Here is an 11,936-nt window from a genome sequence, read left to right as displayed (position 1 = left end):
ATATATATATATAAACTCAAAATCCAAATTATTTATCAATCTATTATTAATTAATTATTATTTATTTATTAAATTATTATTATTGTTTAGTTTTACTTTTATCAATTAATTGTTGATACATTTCAACTAGATTTTCAGACTCTGCCTTTGCTAATAGACCTATATATATATCGGGTATTAATAATTATTACGTTTTTTGTTTTGTATTAGTATATATTCTGTTTCTTTTTGTTTTAAATATTATCCATTTCCATCCAATCTATCTATTCTCCTCTATATCTTTTTTTTTCTGTTTTTTTATCTGTTGTTGTTGTTTGATCTTTTTTGTTTTTTTTGTTTTTTTGGAAAAATTGGAATTATATAAATTTATAATCAATTAATAATTATTTCCATGTACATGTTGATTGAATAGATAGATGGTGCAGAGACGATAACTTTTTTTGTTTTTTTTTTTTTAATTTTCATCCCTCCTTTTTTTTCACACATGTGATTACATACCTTGAGTATTAACATTTGGAGTATCTCTAGTGGCTTGGACAAGTCTTTCACCAAACAATGATGTAGAAGCAGCAGATGATGGGGAAGTTGATAACTTTTGTTTCTTTAACTTTGTTGGGTTGGTATAGTTGGTGGTTAGAGGAGCTCTTGCTACACTGGGTGGCATTGATTCTTGTCTGGCTTGATCAACTTCAATCGTTTCAGCCCATTCTTGTGGAATTGTTCCATCAATTGGAATATTAATATTAATATTATTCGTATTTTGGTTATTATTTACAGTTGACGTTGTTGTGGTTGTTGATGGAGTAGTTGTAGTGGTAGAGGTGGTAGAAGTACTAGTAGATGTTGTTGAACTATTATTATTATTATTATTATTCGTATTATTTGTATTATTTGTATTATTTCTTAAAGGTCTATTTGCTTCATAGGTTGATCTAATATAATGAGTAACAGGAGTAATAAAACTACCAAATAATGGGTTTGAACCAGCGATGGTTTGTTGCAAGAAACGGTTGATAATGATAAATGCGTCTTCTGATCCACCTTGCATACAAGTTGCTATTTCATCGACAAGAGCAACGATAAAATCTCTTGTCCAAGTGGTAGTCAATTCAGCAATTGGGTTAGATTCACCTGGTTCGGTCAAAATGAAACCAAACAATCTTCTCATGTTGGAACGGACCACTCTTAACACTCGTCCAATGAGATCGTGACCTGGGAGAACACGGCTGACCATATCTGGTGTCAATGCATGTTGTTGGAGTGCTGGAGCAAGACCCTCTGAGAATTGGGCAATAAACTCTTCAACATTTGAATCTGAAGTGTCGCCATCCAACATGTTGGTTTCAATGATTCTACGAATGTTGCGATGTCCTTGAACCACTTGTGATGGTACTCCAGAGTAGAGGAATCTAAAATCAATCATCATCATTGGAAGATGACTCATAAAATCGGAAAATGCATCATCTCCATTTTCATCTTGGTCTTGTTGTTGTTGTCCTCCCAATTGACCAAATAATGCTGCCAATGGATTAGCTTGTGGTTGACCAGATGCATTTGCTTGTGGATTAAGAATTCCTTGAAGCATTGTTTGTAATCCTGCTAATGGATTTGCTTGTTGTTGTTGTTGACCTGGTTGTTGTTGTCCTGGTTGTTGTTGTCCACCCAATTGACCAAATAATGCAGCCAATGGATTTGCTTGTTGTTGACCTCCTGCTGCTGCTGGTTGTTGACCTCCTTGTCCTTGTTGTTGTTGTTGTTGTGCAATTTGTTGACCTGCAGCATTCAAAGCTGGACCCAAAACACCTTGTAATATATTTTGTAATCCTCCCATTGGATTATTTGCTTGTTGTTGACCTGCTTGTTGTTGTTGTTGTTGACCTCCTGCAGCTGGTGCACCTGCAGCTCCTGGTTGTTGACCTTGTAACGATTGGAATACCATTTGGAATATATTTGATGGATCTGTTTGACCACCTGGAACAGGTGAAGCATGGGTAGTTGTTACACCAATATTTGGAACAGCTGCACCATTATTGACATTCATTTCACCACCATTATTATTATTAATATTCATACCGTTTGGATATTCAAAAGAGATTTGTGAAACCTGTGATACTTGTACAGAAAAGTGGGTTTGACCTGGTACTTGGCCAACGACAAACGATGAAAGGTATTGTGAAAAGTGGTTGCCGGCTTGTCCGAGACGTTGGTATCCTTGGCCGAGTTGAGCGACCTGTTGTTGCAAGTCTTGGCGTTGCTGTGGCTCAGTCATGGTAGATTCGTTGGGTAGAGCTTGTGCAAGTTGGTTGGTGCGTTCCAACAACTGGTTGATCTGGGTTTGAGCGAGTTCGAGATTAGTGATGAGACGTTGAAGGGCTGGACGCGAGTCGAGAGGGTTGGCGGGGATGTTTTGGGGCACTCGGTTGGGATCCAAGGCTGGGTCGTTGATCGAGTTGAGTGAGTTTCTAATCTGGTTCTCAAACATCGATGCTGTGGGTGCGGGTGTACCCGGGTTGTTGGGTGCAATCACTACACGGTTGGCACCGCCCAATTGACGCAACACATTTTGCAATATGTCAGGGTTATCTCCTGCACCTTGAATAAAGACACGACTATTTGGTGGAATCGAATTGCCATTTGGTGCACCTGGTATAATCTGTGGAAGACCATGATGAATATGTACTTGTGGTGAAGTAGAAGAAGTAGATGTAGTCGAAGTAGAAGTAGTCGATGTACCTGGTGCTGGTTCAGGTGGTCTTTCAGTTAAATGTAATGTAACTCCATCTTCAATTTCTATAATAATCAAAACAAAAAAAAAAAAAGATTGATTAATACTTTTATTCTCTCTCTTTCTATATCTCAATTTCTAGTTGTTTGTTTCTAATCTATACATACTGTAGAAATCCAAATCCTTATCATCTCTTAATACCTTTCCCTTGTAGATGAGTCTTTGTAGAGCAGTATTGATACCAGACAGTTCATGTAATTGTTCTTTGAGTTCTGGTACTTTGGTAGCTAGTGTCACTTTAAGTGTATACACCTTACCATCGAGTTGCTTGACATTAATATTAATGTCACTCATCCTGTCTGTCTGTCTACTTATTATTATCTATCTAGATAACTATATAGTGATAGCAAAGTAAGTAATAAGAAGAAGAATATTGCAACAACAAAGAGAGAATCGATTCATAAACTTGCTGAAAACAAAAAAAAAAAAAAAAAGAAATTCAAAATTCTGAGTTTGATGAAAACTAAGGTGGTTTCCTTATTTCTTTCAGTCAACTTATCTATCAATCATTTATTATCAACTCTCTCTTTGTCACATGTATAAAAAACAAATATTATTTTTATTATTAAAAACATTATTTTTTTGATGTTCATTAAAAAAAAATAGGGACTATGATTATTTTCATTTTATTTTTATTTGTCATCATTGATTACCTTTTGTCGCGACTGGCGGGCGGATAAAGAAAGAACCCCCTTATAGTGGCAATGATTCCGAGCTTTGCACGAGATATTAGTTGGTAAAATTAATTTTTAACATGATGATCCGGATCAAATTCGAATTTGGTAAAAAAAGTGATCCCGCAGATTCATTGGTGGCGAAATTTGCTCGATGTCACCCTACATAATATTTTACATACCTCACATAAAACACATTTAAAAATTTCTAAACTCTTTTTTTTTTATATTCTGTGTTTATTTGAAATTTATTTATTTATTTGTTTGTTTGTTTGTACTACCATGTATCATTCTAGTTGTAATAATAATAGGATAGTAGTATTATTTTTAATATTAATATTATCTGTATTTATATTACATACCAACTCAACAACAACAAATACACAAGATAAAGATGAAACTACAATTCATATTAACAAATTAGATAGTGATGCTGCACATCCCATTAAATTAACTTCACCAAACAAGTATGATCGATCGATCAAATAAATAAATATTTGTGTATTTGTTTGATATTAATTTTGATTCATCTTATTTTGTTTTTTAGGACATTGACATTAACATCAAAAGGTACATTTAAAATATTACAATTTACCGATTTACATTATGGAGAGTCGATTTGGAAGGATATGATGAATGAAATAGCTCAACGTGGTGTATTGGATAATGAACCGGATATTGACTTGGTCGTGCTGACTGGAGATGCGTTGTCTGGGTTCGCGTGGGATAAGAAGACCGTGGGATGGGGGAAATCAAAGTGGGCAAAGATTGTTCAGCCCATGATGGACCATCAGTTGAGATGGGCGTTGGCAATGGGCAACCACGACGACCAAGGTGACTTGAACCGCATGCAAGTGGTCGAGCTCGACTCGTCGTACCCCTACTCGCTCACACAAATGGGTCCGTACACGGCCAACGGCACGACCAACTACTATCTACCCATCTATGACGCCAACGGAGACATGCAGGTAATCCTCTACTTTTTCGACTCATCCGATGACAATTGCATGGGTATTGAAGGGTGGGGATGCGTGTATCCCGATCAGGTAGAATGGTATCGTCAGACTTCGGCAATGCTACGTGCCAAGAATGGTGGACGTATACTACCGGCACTAGCATTCCTTCATATTCCAGTACCAGAGTTTCTGGAAATGTGGAACTTTTACAATGTCAGTGGTAATCTAGAGGATACTGGAGTATGCTGTTTCTCGGTCAACACGGGTCTATTCTCTGCCTTTTTAGAGATGGGTGATGTCGTCTCTATACACTGCGGTCACGACCACTCCAACGACTTTATCGGGTCGATGCATGGTATCCAAATGGCATACGGACGCAAGTCGGGGTACGGTAGCTACGGACCACCCTCGGGTTGGCACCACGGAGCTCGTGTCATTGAAATATCGACCCAACCAACATTCTCCATCAACACTTGGATCAGAGATGAAATGGGTCAACTTGAAAGCACCCAACCCTTCCATGCAGCCAATCCCAACCAAACCTGGAACGAATGTTGTGACACTGCCGGTTTCATCCAACAATATCAAACCATCTCACATTGTAAACAATATGAAATGGATTTTAGATCAAATCTAAAAGACAATCAACAACAACAACAACAACAACAAGATGATCAACAAGATAATCACGACCATGTAAATTTTAATTAAATATATAATCAAAAAGTAATAATAAATGTAAATATTAATATTGAAAAAAAAGAGAGTGTACATTTATTTTATTTGTTTAAAATTTGATAATCAATTTACCAAAGTTATCACCTTTCAAAATACCAATTAAACCAGCTGGTGCAGTTTCAATACCAGTTCTTACATCTTCAAGCATCTTTACCTTTCCTTCCTTTGCCCATGGTGACATTTCCTTGATAAATTCTCCATAAAGGTGTCCAAAATCTCTAAAAATAATAAATCCTCTCACTTTAAGAAAAGAATAAAGAATAAAGAATATTATTAATATCCATAAACAAATATTAATATATGTTTTTGTAAGTTATTTTAACAACATACTAGTAACACTCTTTGTTAAAAAGGTTCCCTGAACTAATGGAGTTCTGTCTGGACCAGCAGGTAATTCAGTAGCCGAGTAACCACTGATAATACCACAAAGTGGAATACGAGCACCAATATTTAATAATGGTAATACTGCTTGGAACACTTTGCCACCAACATTTTCAAAGTAAATATCGATTCCCTTTGGACAAGCTTCCTTTAGCTTTTGGGCAAGGTCATCCTTTGTATGATCCAAACAAACATCGAAACCAAATTCCTTTACTGCATATTCACATTTCTTGGCTCCACCTGCAATTCCAACTACTCTCAATCCTTGAAGTTTTGCAACTAATTAAAATAATTAAATAAATATTAATATTAATATATTTTTAAATTTGTTTTCTCTTTTTGTTATTATTTACTTTGACCAACAACAGAACCAACAGCACCAGTAGCAGCAGCTACAACAAGAGTTTCACCTTGTTTTGGAGCACCGATTTTCAAAGTACCAGCCCATGCGGTAAACGATGGCATACCAAGGATACCGAGTGCACGAGATGGGTTTTCAGCTGCAGCAGCTGGGATGACAATACAATCCTTTCCACTGCTAACTTCATACTCTTGCCATCCAGATGGACTTAGTACTAAATCACCAACCTTGAATTTAGGCAAATTGGATTCTAAAACCTTTGCAACTGTTCCACCTCCCATCACATCACCAATTTCAACTCTTGGTACATAACTCTCTTTAGATTCATTCATACGACCTCTCAACTAAATTAATAAATAAATAATAAAAACATGAATTCATTAATATTAAATATTTCAAAACATCCCAGATGATGATTAATTTAAATAAATTTACGTACATAAGGACTACGAACATTGGTGGTAAAAAAAAAAAAAAAAAAAAAATATATTGTTAGTGATCTTCATTCAGAAATCAAATTGATGTATTGTAACATTCGATTCGTCTTGACTATAGTTTGACTTTTTAATCTTTCAAAGGTATACATACTCGATTGAAAGATATAAGACTTTGAGTAACATTTGATCTGGACCTGGTTTAGCATAGGTATGAGTTTCCAACTTGAAATTCTCTGGTGTTGGTTCACCTCTTGGACGTGATACTAATAAAATTCTTTTACCTTCTACCATTGTTTAATTTAATTTAATTTGATTTGATTTGATTGAGATATATATATATATAAATGTATATAGTTTCTACAATTGTTATATAATATAAATAGTAAATAATGAAATTTGAATGAGTTTTAGTTTAATTTTGGTTGGGCAAGACAAAGAATAATATTAATTATATAATTACATTATATTTGTGTTTTGTTTATGAGTTGTAAATCTAAATGAGATTACAAAGATAATTTACGAATGTTTGCTTATCACACACTGCAGTGAACTACTTTATACCATTCTACTCTCACCCCAAATTTGGATAATTACAAAAAATATAATTATTTGTTTTTTTTCTTTTTCTTTTGCAAAAAAAAAGAATCGCAAAGAATCTTGTGTCATCAACAACTGACGCGGACGGATTGGGATTGGATCATCTTTTAAATCTTTTATGGACAAGGATGGTTTCATTGTAAAAAGCAAACATACCATACCTTCTTTCGATACATAAATTAATTGTCCTTGTCCCACTCTTCTTTCACTACCACCCTCCGATTTATACCTGTAATGGGAATATTCTAATTTCAAATCACAATCGAGAAGCTAAATAAATAAAATGAGTATTATACTCTACTCTTTCTTTTCTTTCTTCTTTTATACCATAGAGTATTCTTCTATTTATTGATTTTAATTTAATATAATTTATAATTGATTGATTTTAATTTAAATATTATTAGGTATAAATGGAACCTGCTAAGAAATAATTTGATATTGAATTGATTGATATTAATAATTCATCAAATTGGTTGGATGGTATAATGGAAAAGATTGAATCATGATTCTTGTTGTTTTTGTTGTAATTTAATTGTTTTTTGCTGGTCTTTGTTGTTGTTGTTGTTGTCTGTTGATAAAGTTGATTACCGCCGCTACTACTGATTAAATTATATTTCAAGGATTTGTTCAAGTGAATAAATAGAGAGAGTAGAGAAGTTATATAGGATTGAAGTGATTTCTCTTCACAAACCACTAGCTTCTTGGCACAGCTGTTGATGACGTTAAAGAATTTTGCCAAGACCGAGGTGATGTATCGATCGTTTTGAGAAATGTAAAACGATGCATTGGCATTGATGAGCGTGTTGAAGCAAAAGTATGATATTAATTGTCCCTTTAACGATGACGTTAAAAGTGTTTTGGAATTGATTGGAATAATAGAATTGAAAAGAATTGATATTGATTCAATTCCAACTATTGTTCCTAATATATATCCTCCCAATTCAACTAAAAATAAAATAAATATTAATATCTATCTTTTTTGTTGATTATAATTATTATTATTTTGTTATTATTATTATCTTTCTTTTACTTACTCGTTTTAACTGTATCATTTAAATGTAAAAATGAAGAAGTTATACTTTCAAATTTGTTTTCTGAAATATCGACAGTGTTTACGATACTAGAGAGGACGACTGTGGCAAGTGCATCGACAAAGTGGTGTACATCTGTTCTTTCAATAAATACGCGCAAGAGATCGGTGGGGATATCGGTCAGTTTGATGGGTGGTGGCGCATTGTTGTTGGGATCGGAACAAGGTTGAAGAATAGATTGGAAAAGTAATCGTAACATGGTGATTGTGTTGGGACAGCGGAATAGTTGCATAATAATGTCTGTTCCCATTTGTTGCTGTTGCTGTTGGTTTTTAAATAAACATGATTGATGTTGATTACTATCACTTGGATTAGTAAAAATACATTTAAAAAGTACTGGATATAATATTAAATTCAAAGTTTCTGGTATCTAAAAGAAAATAAATATTAATATAAAGTAAATATATATATATATCTATTTCTTAATCTCATACATGATGATTTAATTGAAAAGAAGAATCTCTTGATTTTGAATTAAATAGAGTAATTGGCATTTCCAATTCAGACATTCCACCACCAGTTTCATTACTATTGTTATTACCGTTATTATTATTGCTATTATTATTATTATTTGTATTAAAGTTGGAGAGGACTGTTTGAATCAATTCAGTGTCAATGGCCATTGGTGTTTTTGCCAACGATGTAAAGATAACAATCGATGAATAGGGAACGATTCTAATAAACGTTGACATCATATCAGAGATGGCATAGGAGCTTGTTAGATTCTTCTCTGAACAACTATATAAAAGGAATAATACTTGAGGTAATTTATGTACAATTTGCCATGGTGAATGATCACTAAATAAATAAATAAATAATAAAAAGGTTAATACAAAAATTTAATCTTAATTTGAAGATCTATACTATCTTTCATACTTTAAAATTTTGGTTTGAATATTATCAACATTATTTTCCAATAATGATGAAATGAAATACTGTAATGATTCTTGATACGATGAATCAAAACCAACTTCAGTATCTCTAAATGTATCATAAATCCATTTGATAAATGGATTATCAAATGATATATCTTGAACCAACTTTAATTTACTTTTTAATAAATCTAAATTATATTGATTATTTTTAAACTACAATAAATAAATTAATAAATAAATTAATATTTTAATATTTTTAATATTATATCTTTTTCTTTTCTTATTTGCTTACATTAAATAAAATTAAAATATAATAAAGTAAATTAAAGGGAATTGCAAAATAAGAATGAATAGATGGATCATTTGAAGTTCTACCAAGAGAGTCACATTGTTTGATGAGTATAACCAACAATGTGAGGATATATCCATGAACATCTAGACAATCAACCACTGCAGGGTCTGACAAGATTGATATAAAATGTACCAACGCTTTACGATTATTGTAAGGATCCATACTGTCCAACACCTGGAACAACATTTCAACCAATTCATCTTGGAAATCAAATGTTGTTATTAATCCCGATTTTATAGTATCCATAACTCTTTGAATATCTTTAATATTTGATTCTCCATTTAAATTTTTAATATAAATTTAATTGTTTTTATATCCTAAAAATAAATAAAATAAATAGATTAATAAAGATATATAATATTCTCAATTATTATTAATATTTACATTTAAAGTACGAATTTGAAATGATGAAGAATATAATGAATCTATTGTTGTTGGTGATGAAGGAGCTGATGGATGATTGAGCTGTTGTTGTTGAATTTCATATTCAAGTGATTCAATGTCACTTGTAAGAGATGGGAATTTGTCTTTGATAACTGTAGATGATACTAAATTCTTTCGAATGAGGATAAAGATGAGTGGGAGTATGACTTCACCTTCAAGTTCTGGACAGATTTGAAGAACCAAGTGTAGAGCACCTTCCATGCTGCCAATAGGTGTATCGATGTTATCGCCACTGCCAACGCCGCCACAACTACTGTTATGGTAGTGTATGAGCGACTCGTACAACTTGGGTATACGATACAGTAATACCATCTTGACCTTTTTAAATTGTGCACTTGTTGCTCCATCCATCATACACAATGACAATCTTTGAATGAGTGTTCGAACAATCTCAAATATAAAATTGGTATATGTCATATTCTTGAGTGTTCTATAACAAACCAATTTATAAAATGTATCTTCTGTTTGTACTATATTATTATTGGTATTATTATTATTATTATTGGATTGAGTAGTACAACTAAGTCTTGTACCAGTAATTAACTCTTCTAATAATAATTGAAAGATGATAGATTGGTCTTGATTGATAGGAAGTTGGGAGTTGTCATAGGCCAAATATTTGATTTCTTCGTGTGGTAGGTACGGTGTAAAGAGTAGACTTTTAATGTTGGTGACCAACTCCAAATTAAATATATTGCTGATTCCATAGGGGATGACCATTCGATTGGCGTTTTGCTCGATTGCCACAAACATGTCTGATAGCTCTCTGTAGAGTTGTGCACTACTATGTTGACAGAAATAAATGGCACTTGACACTGCCTGATTTTTGACAATCGCCGAAATTAAATTTGAACATACTATTCCATTTCCCAATATTGTTGTCATATCAATACCAATATTACCAACATTATTATTATTATTATTATTATTGTTATTGAAATAATAAATCAATCCTTTAAATAAAATTACCATTAATTTTGGTACTGCCTCTTCTTCTTTGAATTCACTAAAATGATGATTCTTTTTCTTTTTCTGTTGTTGTTGTTGTTGTTGTTTTTGATTATGTTGTTGGTGTTGTTGATTATCACCATCATTCATTTGAATATCTTCTTTTCCATCATCATTATCTTGTTGTTCCAATTCTTTTTCATAAACTGAATTATCGTGTGATCCAATTTGATTCTTTCTCTTTTTTAATAAATGACTATTATTATCATTATCATTATTATTATTTTCTTTTTCCTTTTCTTCATCTTCATCATCATCATCTTGTAATCTTCCATTTTGTCTTTTTCTCTTATTATTATCATCTTTTAATAATTCAACCTTTTCTTCCTCCTCTTCTTCTTGTTCCTCCTCCTCTTCATCTTGTTTGTTATTATTATTACTTTGATTTCTTTTCTTTATAAATGGAGGTAGAGAATTAAAACTGTCGGATGGGAGGTTTACAATATCACTAATGACACTTAACATTGCAGAAAAGTGTTTTGATCGATCGGGTTGAGCATATTGATACAAAAGGTCACACAAATGAGTAGTGAATACCATCTTTGTAGCAATTGCATATCTAAGATATGATACTAATAATGGACTGGGTGATACCCCAACATGCATCTGTTGAATTAATATTTCTACACACAAACAAACAAGTATTAATATGTAAGATCATTATGTATGTATGCTTCTCATCTTGATTGACATACCACAAAGAATATAGTTTTGATGATTATCATAGATTGTATATTGTTCAAACTCGTTTAATAGTGGTAGTATCTTGATTGACCATTCTAAAGGATCTTCTCGTGATCGCCAACAATCGATCGTTGTCGTTGTCACCAACTCTGTAAATATTGTTTGGTTGTGTTCCAAGTCTTGCTTTATATTCTTGCTATCAATACTATTGTTATTGTTATTGCTAGAAGCATCATAAAACTCAATGTCTTGATCCAACTCGATACCTTCTTGTTCCTCTTGTTGGTCTTCATCTTGACCTAAACCTCCTCTTGTTCCATTGATGGTAGTTGAATCATCGACAATGACAGCAGTTGTCAACACTTGATCATTATCATCACCATCATCATCATTGTCGTCGTCGTTGTTGTTGTGACCATTACCGGCACGGTGAGGTGCGGTGATAGTCTGCACAGACTTTAATTTGTTTCTCTTTCCCATTGTTGATGTTGTTGTTGTTGCTGCTGTATTACTACTACTGCTTTTATCGCTGACCATCGTAATTCTCTAGGAC

At 33.0% G+C, this 11,936-nt stretch overlaps 5 protein-coding genes across 5 annotated transcripts; 1 reads left to right on the top strand and 4 right to left on the bottom strand.

Moving 5' to 3' along the window:
- Positions 1-79: 79 nt before the first annotated feature.
- DFA_04093 (uncharacterized protein) lies at positions 80-3,079 on the bottom strand (the record flags this gene model as incomplete). The annotated part of the gene is made up of 3 exons (XM_004366446.1): positions 80-159; positions 499-2,790; positions 2,893-3,079. 3 exons carry the CDS (start codon positions 3,077-3,079, stop codon positions 80-82), a joined length of 2,559 nt encoding a protein of 852 aa, XP_004366503.1.
- A 410-nt stretch (positions 3,080-3,489) lies between these two features.
- DFA_04092 (uncharacterized protein) lies at positions 3,490-5,126 on the top strand (the record flags this gene model as incomplete). Its single annotated transcript, XM_004366445.1, has 3 exons — positions 3,490-3,521; positions 3,771-3,926; positions 4,007-5,126. 3 exons carry the CDS (start codon positions 3,490-3,492, stop codon positions 5,124-5,126), a joined length of 1,308 nt encoding a protein of 435 aa, XP_004366502.1.
- Positions 5,127-5,202: 76 nt separating this feature from the next.
- Positions 5,203-6,623, bottom strand: DFA_04091 (zinc-containing alcohol dehydrogenase; the record flags this gene model as incomplete). The annotated part of the gene is made up of 4 exons (XM_004366444.1): positions 5,203-5,369; positions 5,484-5,813; positions 5,888-6,239; positions 6,480-6,623. 4 exons carry the CDS (start codon positions 6,621-6,623, stop codon positions 5,203-5,205), a joined length of 993 nt encoding a protein of 330 aa, XP_004366501.1.
- Positions 6,624-7,329: 706 nt separating this feature from the next.
- DFA_04090 (uncharacterized protein) lies at positions 7,330-9,409 on the bottom strand (the record flags this gene model as incomplete). The annotated part of the gene is made up of 5 exons (XM_004366443.1): positions 7,330-7,874; positions 7,964-8,390; positions 8,455-8,818; positions 8,897-9,108; positions 9,188-9,409. 5 exons carry the CDS (start codon positions 9,407-9,409, stop codon positions 7,330-7,332), a joined length of 1,770 nt encoding a protein of 589 aa, XP_004366500.1.
- A 119-nt stretch (positions 9,410-9,528) lies between these two features.
- Positions 9,529-11,920, bottom strand: DFA_04089 (uncharacterized protein; the record flags this gene model as incomplete). Its single annotated transcript, XM_004366442.1, has 3 exons — positions 9,529-9,564; positions 9,632-11,322; positions 11,395-11,920. The coding sequence occupies 3 exons, from the start codon at positions 11,918-11,920 to the stop codon at positions 9,529-9,531; spliced, it is 2,253 nt and encodes a 750-aa protein (XP_004366499.1).
- Between the last annotated feature and the right edge of the window lie 16 nt (positions 11,921-11,936).

The sequence above is a fragment of the Cavenderia fasciculata genome (assembly GCF_000203815.1).
Source record: "Cavenderia fasciculata unplaced genomic scaffold Scf_Dfasci-G-b-285a01.f1-5, whole genome shotgun sequence".
NCBI classification, from domain to species: domain Eukaryota; phylum Evosea; class Eumycetozoa; order Acytosteliales; family Cavenderiaceae; genus Cavenderia; species Cavenderia fasciculata.
This window is presented reverse-complemented; position numbering and strand designations above follow the sequence as displayed.